The following is a 17312-nucleotide window of genomic DNA, read 5'->3' on the forward strand; positions in this document are numbered from 1 at the left end:
TGGGTGAGGAGAGTTGGGGAAGGCTTCATGGAGGAGGTGGCATTTCAGCGGGTCTTAGATGTTTCACTAAGTACATAGGAGAGAGAGGGCACACCCAGCAGAGGGAACAGGCTATGCAAAGGCACAGAGGTGCAGAGGTACATATGGGGCAGAGCTGTTGAAGGGGCAATCCTGGGAAGGCCCTTGGTTTTACAGGTGTGAAACTTACCCCAAGCTGTGGGCTCTCCTGATGTCTGGGTGAACCTAAGGCATAGGAGAGGCCAGGGCAGGGGTCCCTCTCTCCTCCCTCTTGCTGACCCCCTTGGGGGTGTGCCTTGTCCTTCCCCTTGCAGGCTGGCCGGCAGCTCAGCCTGCTGAAAGGGAAACAGAAGTGGCTCTTCCCGGTTTCCTGCAGCTTCTTCTTTGTGCTCTCTGTGCTCATGACTGGCTGCTTCCTGTGGCAGTATTACCTCCCCAAGCTGAAGACCGGTGAGTGCAGGAACACCCCTGAGTTTCCCCCCAGCCCCGGAGGTCCCCATGGGCTTTGAGCCACCACTCCTGATCTGAGGCAGGAGGGAGGACCATTCTGACTCCAGCTCTCACTAACTGTGCATCTTCGGGCCAGTCATGTGATCCCTCTGCGCCTCGATGACCTTCTGTAGTAACTGAGGATCTAATACCACTGGGGGTCCCTTAAGCCATCGACTCCAAGGGTAAAACTCAGGGTCCCCCCCAAAAGTGCAGTGTTTCCCTTGCTCTTCCTTGGGCCCCCAAGGTGGGACCTCCAGGCCCTACCTCCCTTTAAAGGCACTGCCCCAGCTACATATAAGACCCCGGGAGGAACATGTCCACGTGTCCATGGACAGCAGCTGCCATTTCTTGGTCTCTCCATCCTGGGCTGGTCAAGGCTCAGCAAATGCACCACCACTGCTGACAACGCCAGGCTCATGCCCTAGGGCCAGCCCTCCCAGCTGGCACAGCCTCACCACAAGATACCAGCCATGGGCAGCCAGGGGCAAAGGGCAGAGCATGCCCAGGAGGAGACAGCACAGTCCTACACTCACTACCTGCTGCCTGGCCTTCGAGACACCAATCAGGCCACAGGCGCCTGTTGGTAGCCCTTCTCTCTTCGCATGACGAGCTTCCTCCCTCCATGTGGTCAGCAGACTTAGACAAGTTCCGGCTCTGTGGGGCAGGCTCAGCCACCTCTCTACCGTCCCCCTTTCTCCAGTTCTGATTATATATTAGGGTGGAGAAGTGGACTCAGGGCCCCACTTAGGCTTCAGGCTTAAACCACCAGGAACAACTCATTTCATCCCCAGAGCTGTGTATCTGGGCATTAGGGTTTGAGTCCCATCCTACTTTTGTCCAGGTGTGTGGCTTTCTTGGAAATGCAGGGGGAAGGTGTGGACCTTGGCGGGGCAGGATTCAGGCTGTGAGACCATCACAACGGCCTCCAGACCTCCCTGCATCCTCTAAGGACAGTGTGGGGTGGTAAGGGTGTGAGAACCCCGCAAGAGTACAAGAACCACTCTTCTCTAAACCTTCCACTGCCTCCTGAGATCACCCAGAAGTGAGAGAAGACCCAGTGGGCAATGGCCCCTAGACTACTAACCTGATCTCTGTCCTCCACTCACCATGCGATGTTCCCTCCAGGTTCCTTGGGACCAGAGGTGACTTCTGCCCCCGTGAGGATGTGTCCCCAGCACCCTGAGCCTGTGCCCCTGGCCCACCCCCTCCCCGTGTTGAAGGAGGCCCTGAAAAAGGTCAGTGATGAGCCAGGAGAGAACTGGCTGTGTGGGCTAGGCCCGGTTGATGAAGGGGAGGGCATATCCTCTGAGCTGGTAGTGGCATTCATTCATTCATTCAACATATAATTCTTTTTTTAAAAAATTAATTAATTTATTTGGCTGCACTGGGTCTTAGTGTGGCACACGGGATCTTCGCTGTGGCATGCATGTGGGATCTTTAGTTGCAGCATGTGGGATCTAGTTCCCTGACCAGTGATTGAACCCAGGCCCCCTGCATTGGGAGTGCAGAGTCTTAGCCACTGGACCACAAGGCATGCCCCCCAACATATAATTCTTGAGCACTTACTCTGCGCTACACACCAGGGATATGGCAGGAGAAGATACTGTCCTGCTCTCAAGAAGCTACTAGTCTTAGAACAGTCAAGATAGTAAATATTTATAACACAGGGGTAAGAGTGAGGATAGAGAAAGTTTAGGGTACATGGTGACACAAAGGAACTGGACTTGGGGTCAGGGAAGGCTTCTGGAGGAAGTGGTGTCTAAACTGAGAGGTGAACAAGGAGTAGATACTCAGAGTATATGTGTGTGTATAATGAGGGAGCTTGGGGGTGTGAAAGGTGTGCTTTAGATTGAGGGAACAGCATGTGCAAAGGCCCAGAGGCAGCAGAGTCAGTATGAGGCATATACAGACAGGATATTCAGTCTGGTGGGGCCATTAAGTGGGGGTGGAGAAAGATGAGATAGGAGAGGATCACAGAGGCCATTGGAAGATGATTAAAGACCCCACAACACAACTTTTACCATTGCAGAATGGCTCAACACTAGAGGGGGCTGTCAGCCAGCTCTTGTCTGTGCCATTCTGCCATTCAGACCCTACCCACTTGGGTCACTCACCTTAGGAGACACACAGATCAGAAGTGTATGTGCAGCAGCCTGGTGGTGGTGGTGGGAGATGGTTTGAAACTTCATCCGAGGAACAGCTGAAGGGAAGGAGGGTGATGTGTCCACATAAGAGCAGGCGTGGGCCAGTGCAGAGAGACACAATCACTGCCTGCAAATACACAAAAAGCTTTTGTGAAGGAGAGAGAGCAGAAGTGTGCTATTTGGCTCCCAGGGGTCAGAGTAATTTAAAAAAAAATAAAGCAACAATAATAACCATAGCAGCCTTCTAGTGAGTACCTGGTACATGCCATGCACTGTGCTATCTTCTCTATGTTACCACCTTGTGAATCCCTAGCTAAAGAGGAGGAAACTGAGGCTCAGAGAGGCAAAATTAGTGCAGGGGTGGAAACTACAGGTAGACTGAGCTCAATTCAGGGAATGTAAAATCTCTTGGCTAGGAGGTGCTGGAGTTAGCATAGGGTTCTAATCCTGATTCCACTAGCCGTTAACCACCGGGGCAAGTCACTTCGTATCTCAAATTTTCTCACCTGTAAAATGGGGAGAAATCAGCAATGACTTATGAGGATTAAGTGAGACAATGTATGAAAATCATTTTATACTGTGTCTGGCATGTTGTAAATGTCCAGTAAATGTTAGCTGTTAATCACCATCATTATACTACATGACTGAAAATAATGAGGTATTTTCAATAAATGTTCAAAGACAGCGTTAGGGGCCCTCTATAAATACTGAATTCTCCAACACTAGGGGGTCAGACTCAGCCTGTTGGAGGTTTTTTAGGGCATCAGACACAGGTTTGATTAGGTCAGGGGTTTTAATGCCTCCCTCCTCTTACGTATTTCCAAGGAAATGTTTCTTTGAACAAAGGTCTTATGAGGAAAACTTACATACAAAACAGTTTCCAGGGGATCTGCTCTGATTGCCGCTGGGTGGGGTCCCCACCCCATGGGACACGGTCTGAGAACCTGAGGTCTGGAGGCTCACTGGGCTCCCTTCCAGCCACTAGGGGGAGAGAATGGAGGGGAGTCAGGCAGGGGGTGCTGTGTACAAGGTGCGGTATGTGAATGGTACGGTGTACAGAACCACATGGGGCCTGTGGGTGGGGAGAGGGGCCTGTCTCTGCACCTGTACTCTGAGGCACCTGCTCTTCTCTTCCAAGGTGGACAGGATCCTGCGGCAGGCACTGTCTGCCCCAGGCCTGGCTGCTATGTCTGCAGTTGTCATCCACAACGACACTGTGCTCTGGACCGGGAACTTCGGGAGGAAGAATGGTTCAGACCCGGCTTCTGGGCCCCCCAATGAGTACACCATGTACCGGTCAGCTGGGGGACCACCAGGGTCTTGTGGAGGGGGCGAAGAGTGGTAGGACAAGGGGGACTTAGGAGGTAGGGGGACTCAAGAGAATCATGACTGGGGGTCTTAGCTGCCAGGGCCCTTTATTAAGTCTTGGCAATTTTATAGATGAGGAGACTGAGGTCCAGAGAGGACCAGTGAGTTCCTAACATCACACCACAGTGGTAACAAGTCAGGAAGGAATCCCTTTTGGAGAGCCGTTATCCTAATGCCTCCCAAACTAGAAAAGGCTCCCTTATGTCCCACCCCACACCCCTTCCATGTGACACTAAAGAACCGTAACCAGTTCCTGGGTCCTCGACCTGGGTCTCTGCCAGTTGGCAGCAGTGGCCCAGATGGAAGCAACTTGGGACAATCTGCTGCACACCCAGAGTCTCCCCTCCTGGGCGCTGCCTGTAGGATCCTCAAAGCTCACAGTGCCAAGTGAACACATTTGCTCCCTGAGATACTGTGAGGATTGCAGGGTTCCATTCACACTGCACCTGCTATGTGCCAGGCACAGGGCAACAATTATATTTGCTATCACTTATTGAGCACTTACTACCTTCCAGGTGTGTTGCCAAGCACTTTGCAAGCACAATCTTGTTCGATCCTTTCTACAGCCCATAAAACAGACAATGAAACTGAATCTCAGAAAGGTCTAGCACTTGCCCAAGGCAACTCAGCTGGTGAGAGGCAGAGATAGGATCCCAACCCAGGTCTGTCCCAGGGAGCGAAGTGCCTGGTGAAGGGCCTGGCATGGGGGAGGTGCTCGAGAGTGTCCATCTGGTCCAGCCCCACTGCCCCTGGTAAGTTCTCAAGCATCCCAAAGGCATTCTACAGAGGCTGGTGGATTTCTGCCAGAGATGCTGAATAAGGGTGGACTCAGTGCTTTCCTAATTATGCTAGAAAGTTGGAGGCTGGGGGTGCAGGGTGGAGGTGGGTCGTGAGGCCAACAGGATGCCCTCTGCACCCTTGTGCCCCCCACATTGTCCAGGATCTCCAGCATCTCCAAGATCTTTCCCGTGCTGATGCTCTATCGTCTGTGGGAAGAGGGCATCGTGGCCTCTCTAGATGACCCTCTGGAGCGGTACGCCAGCACCTTCACCATTAACAACCCACTGGGCATGGCATCAGCGCCTGAACAAAAGAGCCTGATGGATAGTCTGCAGGAGGTGGGCCCAGCCCCAAGGCCTTCACCTGTCACCCTCCGAAGGATGGCCAGCCAGCTCTCAGGTGAGTGGCTCTGAACTTAACGTAGCTCAGCCCAAACCATTTCAGGTAGGGGAACCAAGGAGCAGGTTCTCATCCAGCCAGGCTGGGCCCACTCTCTGCTCTGCTTCCTGAACTGGCCATAGCTCCCTCTCATCCTTCCTGGGTGGCGGGCCAGGGGTAGAAAGATCGCGTGAGTTAAAAGCTGAGGTGGGGCTTCCCTGGTGGCGCAGTGGTTGAGAGTCCGCCTGCCGATGCAGGGGACGTGGGTTCGTGCCCCGGTCCGGGAGGATCCCACATGCCATGGAGCGGCTGGGCCCGTGAGCCATGGCCGCTGAGCCTGTGCGTCCGGAGCCTGTGCTCCGCAACGGGAGAGGCCACGGCAGTGAGAGGCCCGTGTACCGCAAAAAAAAAAAAAAAAAAAAAAAAAAAAAGCTGAGGTAAAACCTGGGAATTTAGGTCAAGTGGACAAATGAGGATCTGTTGGAAGGTCAAAAGCAAGCTGACAGGTCAAGATCTGCTTATTAGATCAAGAACAAGTCAACAAGTGAATATTTGTTGACAATTCTACAAATTATATATTTTATATATAATTTGAATATATTCTACAATTATACGTTAATTTCCCTTAGTATATAAACCATTACAAAGACCAAGAACCCAACAGAAAAATGGGTAAAGGATAGGAACAGAACAGACAGTTCACAGAAGAGGAATATAAATGGCTCTTAAGAATATTACAAAATATTAAAAGATGCTCGACCTCATTCATAACAAAATAAATGCAAATTAAATCTCCTGAGACACATTTTCCTCTTATCAGATTGGTAAAGGCCATAATGGTGGGTGTACTGAGTTGGTGAAGTTATGGTGAAATAGGCCCTCTTATACATCAGTGGTGGAAATTTAAATTGGTGCAACTTGGGACTTCCCTGGCGGTCCAGTGGCTAAGACGCTGTGCTTCCACTGCAGGGGGCACAGGTTTGATCCCTGGTAGGGGAACTAGGATCCCACATGCTGCGCTGCACGACCAAAATAAAGAAAAAAAAGTTGGTGCAACCTGTGTGGAGGGCAATTGGTAATACCTGTCACAAAAATGTATATATCCTTTGACTCAGAAGTTACACTTTTAGGAAATTCTCTTACAGATGTATTCACACATGTGCGGTATGAGGTATGTACACAGTTATTCACTACAGCACTGTTTGTGATAGTGAAAAAAAAAGATTGAAACAACCTAAATATAAATAGGGGAGTAACTAAATAAACTATGACAGAGTTATACAATCAGATACTACTGTAGCCCTAAAAAAATGGGTAATAACGTTCCTTGTGTACTGAGATGCACATACAATCTTAAGTGGGTAAAAAAGCTCGTAACAGCATATATTGTAGCTACCATATGAATAAATAATATATACACATATAATGTATATATGTATATGAATGTATATGTATAATCCATTTGTAATGTATCTGTTATATAACATATATTTATATACACATATATTACGTGTGTGTGTGTATATATACAGGTATATATATAAAAATGTGTACCACATATTTTTGGAAGGGAAAGGGATTGAATCACTGGGCTGCCTCCAGGGAGGGGAACTTGGTGGCTGTGGAGAAGAGTGGGAGGAAAATTTTTCATTGTATACCCTTTGGTGTCTTTGGACTTTTGAATCATGTAAATGAATTACTTATTAAAAACAAATTATATAATAATAATGATGATAATAAAAGATGTGCTAACAAGCCAAGATGAAATCTACATGGTGGAAGGGCAAGGGCAGGCTGGGATACTGGAAGACAAAGCCAGTGAACAGGAATTGGGCAGGAACGGGTGGGAGGGGGGCTGTGCTGCATGGTGACGGACCCAGCCAAGGAGGAGAAGGCAGGCACCAGCTGCACCACCCCAAAATGCCTTCTATTGTTCATATTTGCAGTCACCAACCCATCAAACTCTAGATGGTAGGAATCCACCATAAGTGCCTACTATTTCATCATTTTACAAAGTGCGTTCAGGCCTGAGGTCTCAGTCTATGGACATGGCTGGTTAGCACTCCCATTAGCAGATGGTGAACCTGAGGCTCTGCCAGATAGTGGAACCTCCTGAAGTCGTCCAGGCAGGACAGGATCAGAGCCTTGGGGGAGGGTGGCCTAGTGGCTAAGGGCATGAGCACTGAAATTAATTCCAGCTGTGTGATCTTGGGTAAGTCACGTAACCTCTCTGAGCCTTGTTTTACTCCTCTGTAAAAGGACTGGTTCATGCTATTTTGCTGTATTAAATGTGCTAATGAATGTCAAGCACTTAGCAGAGTACCTGGCACACAGCAGGTACTTGTCAACATAGCTCTGGTTATTACAGCCAAGGGTAGACCTAGGTTTATGGAGGCCTGATGTAGATATAATTTGGGGGTCCTCTTTAAAAATACAATACTATAAATTCAAACTTGGATACAGGCCTTGGAAGGGGTCATACAGGTGAGAGGCCCTGAGGATTTTGCTCCATGAGCCTCCTATTAAATACACTCCTGTTTATAACCTGACCCCAGGGCTCCCTCTAAGGGTACACTGTGGATTCTTCTTCATCTGTACCCAAGGGACCCAGCACAGGGGTCTTGTGTTTGTGGTCAGTTTAAAAACGCCCTACACGGGCTTCCCTGGTGGCACAGTGGTTAAGAATCTGCTTGCCAGTGCAGGGGACACAGGTTCGAGCCCTGGTCCGGGAAGATCCCACATGCTGCAGAGCAACTAAGCCCACGAGTCACAACTACTGAGCCCATGAGTCACAACTACTGAGCCCACGTGCCACAACTACTGAGCCTGTGCGCCGAGAGCCCATGCTCTGCAACAAGAGGAAGCTACCGCCATGAGAAGCCCACAACTGCAACGAAGAGTAGCCCCCGCTCGCCGCAACTAGAAAAAGCCTGCATGCAGCAACGAAGACCCAATGCAGCCAAAAATAAATAAAAATAAATTAATTAAGAAAAATGCAACCCACCCAAACAAACAAAAAAGCCCACCCTACGTGTCCCAAAGCCCACCAATTGAGCATACAGCTGCCTGAATGACTCTGTTATACGTTCCCAGTATTTTTTTTTTAAAATAAATTTATTTATTTATTTTTGGCTGTGTTGGGTCTTCGTTTCTGTGCGAGGGCTTTCTCTGGTTGCGGAGAGCGGGGGCCACTCTTCATCGTGGTGCGCGGGCCTCTCACTGTCATGGCCTCTCTTGTTGCGGAGCACAGGCTCCAGACACGCAGGCTCAGTAGTTGTGGCTCACGGGCTTAGTCACTCTGCGGCATGTGGGATCTTCCCGGACCAGGGCTCGAACCCATGTCCCCTGCATTGGCAGGCAGACGCTCAACCACTGCACCACCAGGGAAACCCCCCAGTATCTTTTATGATTGACCTTCACCCTAATCTAGAGCTTTCTCTCATTCTTGGAGCTTTTCATCCATTCTTAGTTAAGTTTTGTAACACCTCACAGGGAAACCACTGCAGGTGCTTCAACCCACTTCAAGGTGAGCAAGTAGAGGCTCAGAGAGGTAAAGCATATGGTTTGGGCCACACAGCAAGAAGTGTTAGAGTCAGAATTTAAACCCAGGACTTGGGACTCCATCCCCCAGCTGCTCAGGCTAAGAGCCTGGAGTTAGTTATCCCTGATTTCTCTCACTCCCACACCCTCCACATCCCCTCCAGTAGCAAATTCTGTTGGCTCCATTATCAAAATATGTCCGGAATCCAACCACTCCTCACTCATCCAATCCACCAGCATTTAGACATGGATTTTTGCAAGTCTCCTTACAGGCTTCCCAGTGTCTGCCATTGCCCCCCAAAGTCTGTTTTCACATAGCAGCCAGAGCAACCCTGATATATGTCAGATCACATCGCTCCTCTGCTCAAAGCCCTACAGTGGCCCCATCCCAATCAGAGAAAAGGCCAAGTCCTTGCGGTAGCCTATAGCACCCTACAGGATCTGGTGCCTGCACCCCAATATCTCTCACCTCCAAAGTCTCCTCTTTTCTCAGTCCTTGCCAGCCACACTGGCTCTTTCCTGCTGATCCTCAAACATGCCCACAGATTCCTGCCTCAGGGCCTTTGCACCTGCTCTTTTCCTCTGCTTAAGACATTCTTTCCTCACAGGGCTATGTGGCTCTCTCCCTCACCTCCTCGAGTTCTCACCTGCTCAAGGGTCACCTACTCTGTGAGGCCTTCCTCTGACCACTCTGTAAAAAATAACAATCCCTCCTTTCATACATGGAATTATTTCCCTCCACAGCATGCATATTTATTTTCTTCTTGTCTGTCTCCTCTGCTAGAATGCAGACTCCACACGGGCAGGGACTTTGTTTTGTTCACTACTGAATTCCAGTACCCAGAACAGTCTTTGGCACGAAAGAGATGCTTGAACACTATTGTTGAGTGAATGGGTGGGAAGAATCCTAATCCTGTGATCCTGTCAATACTAGTCACATCCAATAAACAGAAAATTCCAAGTGACCGGAGCAGCCACTTCCACAAAACCTATCTGGGCAGTGACCTCAAGAATTTTATGGAATCAAATATCTATGGTTGATGATAACAATTATTTTTTGAGCAATTACTATGACCAGGAACCATGCTAAGCATTTGATTTCGCCAAATCCTCACACCAGCCATATGACATAGCAATTATTTCCCTCATGTTACAGATGAGGGGACTCTGGCTCAGAGAGGTTAAATGGCTTGCCCAATGAAACACAGGCAGGATTAGAATCTATGCCAGAGCTTTTTTTTTTTTAAAGGTGATTTTGTTATCTCTCAACTCATGGAAGGTGGGGGAGGGGGTACAGCCAGGGGCCCATCATCCCACCATCAGCTGACCCAGCAGGTCTGACCACTGCTCCTCCCTAGGGCTGCCCCGAAGGCTCCGTTCCACTTCGCTGCTGTGGAGGGGCAGCACCCAGGAGGCCCTGAACCTGCTCAAGGATGATGTGCTGGTGGCAGACCCAGGAACCAGGTAAGGAGTGAGCCCTGATGCCCTACCAATGTTAGGAACCTCACAAGGTGACATACCCCTCCTGGGAGAGAACCTATGTCACCTCATCCTAGGTGGTCAGAGCCAGGAAAGACCTCGCAGATCACTGATGACATCCCCTGTTCCACAGCTGGGGGGACTGAGGACCATAGAGGGATGGCAGAGCAAGGCAGCAGGGAGCTGGGCCCAGATCCAGTCCTGTTTGAATCTCATGTTTTTCCCATTAATCAACTCAACATTTATTGAACACTTACTCTGTGCTTGGAATATGTTAAACTGAGATATAGCAGCAAACGAATCCAACCAGGTCCCTCCTCGTGGAGTTTGCATTCTTCTGAGTGAACAGTGAACATTCTTATCAGTGAACAGATAAACAAGATAAATACAGACTTTGCCAAGTGCTGGAAATAAATGGGATGCTGATGAGATAGGGAGTGGATAGCTGGTGTAGCCAGCCACTGAACAGAGAAGCCATCAGAAACTCTGATGGCTTTGCAGACAGTCTGAGCAGGTGGGAAGGGTTTATTTAGGGCCTGGAGATGTCCATCCGAGGCTGCATCCTAGCTTCCACCCCTCCTCTTCCAGATGCCATTACAGCACGCTGGCCTTCTCGCTTCTGGCCCATGTCCTGGCAGCCCACACCGCCCAGGGTGACTACCAGCACTGGATCTTGGAGAACGTGCTGGAACCGCTGGGGATGGAAGACACAGGCTTCGATCTGACACCTCCTGTGCGCGCCCGCTTGGCAGCTGGCTTTTATGGCAGCGGGCGGCCGGCGCCGCTGTACGATCTCGGCTGGTACCGCCCGTCGGGCCAGATGTACTCCACCACCAATGACCTGGCCAAGCTGGCTATGGTGCTCCTGGGCAGCAGGCCCCAGCGGCTTCTGCGGCCAGACGCGGCTAAGACACTACTGGTGCCGCTGCTGGCCTGCCCGGGCGCCTACTTCGCCAACGAGACTGGCACACCGTGGGAGTTCCATGCGCAGCAGGGCTACCGCGTGGTGCGCAAGGACGGTGACCTGGACGGCTACGCCGCCACCTTCTCCCTGGTGCCGCCGCTGCGCCTGAGCCTCGTGCTGCTCCTGGCTGGGCCGAGGCCGCCAGGGCCTGACCTGGTGGCTCAGGTCTACGATGTGCTTCTGCCGGCTATGGAGAGCGCCCTTCGTGAGGCCGCGCTCAGCCCGGCTCCGCCGCCCAGCGCACGACCCTTCACTGGCTACTTCACTTTTGCCAATTTGACTTTCTACGAAGTGCGCGCCGGGCCGACGGGCGAGCTGCGCCTGCGCCAGTTCGGGCCCCGCGTGGAGGCGCTGGTGCCCCCGGCGTTCCGCACGTTGGCGCTGCGCCACCTGCGCGGCCGCGTCTTCCAGCTGTATGTGGCCCGCGAGTTTCCGTGCGCACTGCCGCTGGGTGACTCCTGGCTGTCCCTCGAGGCCCAGCACGGGCAGCTCGTCAACTTCTATCCCTTGGACCACCACGGGCTTTCCCCCGGCTTCGACGTGCCGGGCCTCAACACGTACCGGGTGATGCGGCTGTCTCACAAACCAGTATTCAAGACCCAGTGACCCCTGTTCTGAGCCTCCCCTTCTCTCGCCTGGCAGCTTTCCATCCTAGTTCTGCAAGGTAAGGCTGCAGGGATGTCTATTAAAGAACTAAGGAGTTGGCAAAGTGGGATAGGGCCGTGCTACTCAAAGTGTGGTCTGTGAACTACAGCCGGTGGCGAACTGTTTGTTATCCATGGGAGAGGAAGAGTTTACAGAAATTTAGTGAGCATTTAGAAACTTTAATAGCGAATTGACAGAGTACTTTTATGTCTGTCGAATCTAAGAAGATGGTCTAGCATTGTGTCTTTTAAAAATCAACCTTATATGTATGGAAACACAAAAGACCCCAAATAGCCAAAGCAATCTTGAGAAAGAAAAATGGAGCTGGAGGAATCAGGCTCCCTGACTTCAGACTATACTACAAAGCTACAGTAATTAAGACAGTATGGTACTGGCACAAAAACAGAAATATAGATCAATGGAACAGGATAGAAAGCCCAGAGATAAACCCATGCACATATGGTCACCTTATTTTTGATAAAGGAGGCAAGAATATACAATGGAGAAAAGACAGCCTCTTCAATGAGTGGTGCTGGGAAAACTGGACAGCTACATGTAAAAGAATGAAATTAGAACAACCCCTTACACCATACACAAAAATAAACTCAAGATGGATTAAAGACCTAAATATAAGGCCAGACACTATAAAACACTTAGAGGAAAACCTAGGCAGAACACTCTATGACATAAATCACAGCAAGATCCTTTTTGACCCACCTCCTAGAGAAATGGAAATAAAAACAAAAATAAACAAATGGGACCTAATGAAACTTAAAAGCTTTTGCACAGCAAAGGAAACCATAAACAAGATGAAAAGACAACCCTCAGAATAGGAGAAAATATTTGCAAATGAAGCAACTGACAAAGGATTAATCTCCAAAATTTACAAGCAGCTCATGCAGCTCAACATCAAAAAAACCCAAACAATCCAATGCAAAAATGAGCAGAAGACCTAAATAGACATTTCTCCAAAGAAGATATACAGATTGCCAACAAACACATGAAAGGATGCTCAACATCATCAATCATTAGAGAAATGCCAATCAAAACTACAATGAGGTATCACCTCACACCAGTCAGAATGGCCATCATCAAAAAATCTGCAAACAAGTGCTGGAGAGGGTGTGGAGAAAAGGGAACCCTCTTGCACCGCTGGTGGGAATGTAAATTGACACAGCCACTATGGAGAACAGTATGGAGGTTCCTAAAAAAACTACAAATAGAACTACCATACGACCCAGCAATCCTACTGCTGGGCATATACCCTGAGAAAACCATAATTCAAAAAGAGTTGGGCTTCCCTGGTGGCACAGTGGTTGAGAGTCTGCCTGCTGATGTGGGGGACATGGGTTCGTGTCCCGGTCTGGGAAGATCACACATGCTGTGGAGCGGCTAGGCCCGTGAGCCATGGCCACTGAGCCTGCGTGTCTGGAGCCTATGCTCCACAACGGGAGAGGCCACAACAGTGAGAGGCCCGCGTACCGAAAGAAAAAAAAAGAGTCATGTACCACAGTGTTCACTGCAGCTCTATTTACAGTAGCCAGGTCATGAAAGCAATGTAAGTGTCCATTGACAAATGAATGGATAAAGAAGATGTGGCACATATATACAATGGAATATTACTCAGCCATAAAAAGAAACAAGATTGAGTTATTTGTAGTGAGGTGGACGGACCTAGAGTCTGTTATACAGAGTGAAGTAGGTCAGAAAGAGAAAAACAAATACCGTATGCTAACACATATATATGGAATCTAAAAAACACCCCTAAAACCCCCAAAAACTGGTCATGAAGAACCTAGGGGCAGGACGGGAATAAATGCGCATACCTACTAGAGAATGGACTTGAGGACACGGGGAGGGGGCAGGGTAAGCTGGGCCAAAGTGAGAGTGGCATGGACTTATATATACTATCAAATGTAAAATCGATAGCTAGTGAGAAGCAGCCACATAGCACAGGGAGATCAGCTCGGTGCTTTGTGACCACCTAGAGGGGTGGTATAGGGAGGGTAGGAGGGAGGGAGACGCAAGAGGGAAGAGATATGGGGATATATGTATATGTATAGCTGATTCACTTTGTTGTAAAGCAGAAACTAACACACCATTGTAAAGCAATTATACTCCAATAAAGATGTTAAAAAAAGCAACCTTATAGAATTATAATTTACATAAAAGGAAATGTACACATTATCGGGGTACATTTTGATGATTTTTTTTTTTTTTTTTTTTTGCGGTATGCGGGCCTCTCACTGTTGTGGCCTCTTCCCGTTGCGGAGCACAGGCTCCGGACGCGCAGGCTCAGCGGCCATGGCTCACGGGCCCAGCCGCTCCGCAGCATGTGGCATCTTCCCAGACCGGGGCATGAACCTGCGTCCCCTGCATCGGCAGGCGAACTCTCAACCACTGCGCCACCAGGGAAGCCCCATTTTGATGATTTTGACAAATGTATACCCCTCACCACAATCAAGATATAGAAAATGTTCATCATCCCCAAAACGTCCCTCCTACTTCTTTGCAGTCAGTCCCCTCCCCTGCTCTCAGGCCCGGGCAGCCACTGGTCTACTCTGTCACTTTAGATTAGAATTTCTTATAAATGGAATCATATAGTGCAGGCTTTTGTGTCTGCTTTCTTTTGCTCAGAAGGATGTTTCTGAGGTCCATTCATGTCCTTGTGTATATCAATATTTTGTTCCTTTTTGTTGCTGAATAGTATTCAGTTGTATGGCTATGCCACCAAATTTTTTATCCATTCACCTTTTGATGGATATTTAGGTTGTTTCCAGATTGGGGCTTTATGAAAAAGCATTCCTGTATAAGTCTTTTTTGTGTGTGATTACATGCTTTCATTTCTCTTGGGTAAATATCTAGGTGTGACTGCCATGCAGTATTCCAAAGCACTGGTACCGTTTTATGTTCCTGCCAGCATATGCAGTGGTTCCGTGTCTCCACATCTTTCCTACCACTTAGCATTGCCAGTCTTTTCAATTTCAGTCACACTAGTGGTTGTGAAGTCCTGTCTCACTGTAGTCCTGTGGTTGTTTTGTTTTGTTTTGCCAAACCGCGTGCCTTGTGGTATCTTAGTTCCCTGACCGGGGATGGAACCCGTGCCCCCTGCAGTGAAAGTGCTGAGTCTTAACCACTGGACTGCCAGGGAAGTCCCACTTTTTCCTTGTATTAATGGTGTCCTTTGAAGAGCAAAAGTTTTAAAATTTTGAGGAGTCTTATGCCTGATGAATCTAATACAAAATTTGGGCTTGCATTTTGCATGTCCTTTTAAAAATTAAACATTTAATTTTGAGATAATTGTAGATTCACATACAGCTGTAAGAAATAATCAGTGTACCCTTTATCCACGTTCCTCTCATGGAAACTTCTTGCAAAACTATAGTACAGGGCCTTCTCTGGTGGTCCAGTGGTTAAGACTCTGTGCTTCCAATGCAGGGGCCTGGGTTTGATCCCTGGTCAGGGAACTAGATCCTGTGTGGCGCAACTAAAGATCTCGCATGTCCCAACGAAGATCCCTCGTGCCGCAACTAAGACCTGGAGCAGCCAAATAAATATATAAATAAATATTTAAAAAAACTATAGGACAATATCATAAGCTAGTTATTGATGTTGATACCGTCAAGATACAGAACACTTTCATCAGCACAAGAATCCCTCCTGTTGCCCTTTTCTAGCCACACCCACTTGTTTACCAACCCACCCTGTCCTTAAGCATTGGCAGCCACCAATCTGTTCTCCATTAATGTAATTTTCTCATTTCAAGAATATTATATCAATGGAGTGATGGAAGAAATTTTCACATATTGAGGTACGGGGGAGTCATTCTGGCTTACACATACATGGTTTAGCTTGACTTTGTGGCTTATCAAACATACACTGTTGCTTTCCTCTAACCATTAAAGAAAAGGGTGCATTGTCCAGAAGTAAAGAATTCCGTTTTGAAGACAGAGATAAATGCCTCCCTTCCTGGGATGTCAATGCTACTACTTCTTTGATGATTAGTCTCCCTCCCCAGGCACCAAAGCCATACTGACTTCCTGTGTATGTACAAATCTGTATTTTGGGAGAAACTTTGAAGGAATGTACCCCTGTCATGTTTGATGTTCTTTGTTCTGACAAGATATGAAATCGCACTGAAAAACATGCTCTCTGGAGCAGTTCCTCAGAGCTATCTGAGAGTCTGTCTCCTGGGCTTTGTTCCTCAGTTTGGCTCAAATAAAACTCTCCTTTATTCTTTTTTGTTTTTAATTAAATTTATTTATTTTATTTTTGGCTGCGTTGGGTCTTCATTGCTCCATGCGGGCTTTCTCTAGTTGTGGCGAGAGGGGGCTACTCTTCCTTGTGGTGCGCGGGTGTCTCATTGTGGTGGCTTCTCTTGTTGCGGAGCACAGGCTCTAGGTGCGCGGGCTTCAGTAGTTGTGGCTCACGGGCTCCAGAGTGCAGGCTCAGTAGTTATGGTGTACGGGCTTAGATGCTCTGCCGCATGTGGGATCTTCCTGGACGAGGGATCGAACCTGTGTCCCCTGCATTGGCAGGCGGATTCTTAACCACTGCACCACCAGGGAAGCCCCCTTTCCTTTATTCTTATTACAGGTTGGTTATTGATTATTTCTGTTGACAGGAGTCACACAGTGTGTAATCTTTGGGGTGTTTTTCTCACTCAGCATAATTCTCTGGAGATCCATTCAAGTTGTTGCAAGTGTCAATAGTTTGTTTCTTTTTGTTGCAGAGTAGTGGTTGGTTGCATGGTACGGACGCACCACAGTTTATTCAACCATTCGCTTGGTAAAGGACATCTAGGTTGTCCAATTTTAGATTGTTACAAATAAAGCTGCTTTGGACATTTGTTTGCATGTATTTGTGTGAACATAAGTTTTTATTTCTCTGGGATAAATGCCTAGGAGGGCAACTGATGGTTGAATGATAGCTTTTTTAAAAAAGAAGCTGCCGAACTATTTTCTACAGTGGCTGTACCGTTTTATATTCCAACCAGCAATGTATGAGTGATCTAGTTTCTCCACATTTTGGCCAGCATTTGGTATTGTCACTATTTTTATTTCTGTAATTCTAATTTCCTGATGACTAATGATATCGAAAATCTTTTCATATGCTTTTTTGCCATCTGTATATCCTCTTCAGTGAAATGTCTCTTTATGTCTTGTCCATTTTCTAATTGGATTTTAAAAATTGTTGAGTTTGGGGACTTCCCTGGTGGCCTAGTGGCTAAGACTCCTGGCTCCCAATGCAGGGGGCCTGGGTTTCATCCCTGGTCAGGGAACTAGATCCCACATGCCACAAGTAAAGATCCTGCGTGCTGCAACTAAGATCCGGCGCAGCCAAATAAATAAATACATAAATAAATTAATTAAAGGAATATTTTTAAAAAGTTTTGAGAATTCTTTACATATTCTAGGTACTATTCCTTTGTTAGATATATAGTTTGCAAATATTTTCTAGTCTGTAGTTTGTCTTTTCATTGTCTTAACAGGGCCTTTCACAGA

General features: G+C 48.1%; 1 protein-coding gene across 1 annotated transcript; it reads left to right on the plus strand.

Annotated features, from left to right (window-relative positions):
• The first annotated feature begins 353 nt into the window (after positions 1-353).
• LACTBL1 (lactamase beta like 1) lies at positions 354-11769 on the plus strand. Its single transcript, XM_060142769.1, has 6 exons — positions 354-468; positions 1636-1745; positions 3793-3950; positions 4963-5201; positions 10079-10184; positions 10788-11769. The coding sequence occupies exons 1-6, from the start codon at positions 420-422 to the stop codon at positions 11767-11769; spliced, it is 1644 nt and encodes a 547-aa protein (XP_059998752.1). The 5' UTR covers positions 354-419.
• Positions 11770-17312: the final 5543 nt, after the last annotated feature.

This window comes from Lagenorhynchus albirostris, chromosome 2, assembly GCF_949774975.1.
Source record: "Lagenorhynchus albirostris chromosome 2, mLagAlb1.1, whole genome shotgun sequence".
In the NCBI taxonomy this organism is placed as follows: domain Eukaryota; kingdom Metazoa; phylum Chordata; class Mammalia; order Artiodactyla; family Delphinidae; genus Lagenorhynchus; species Lagenorhynchus albirostris.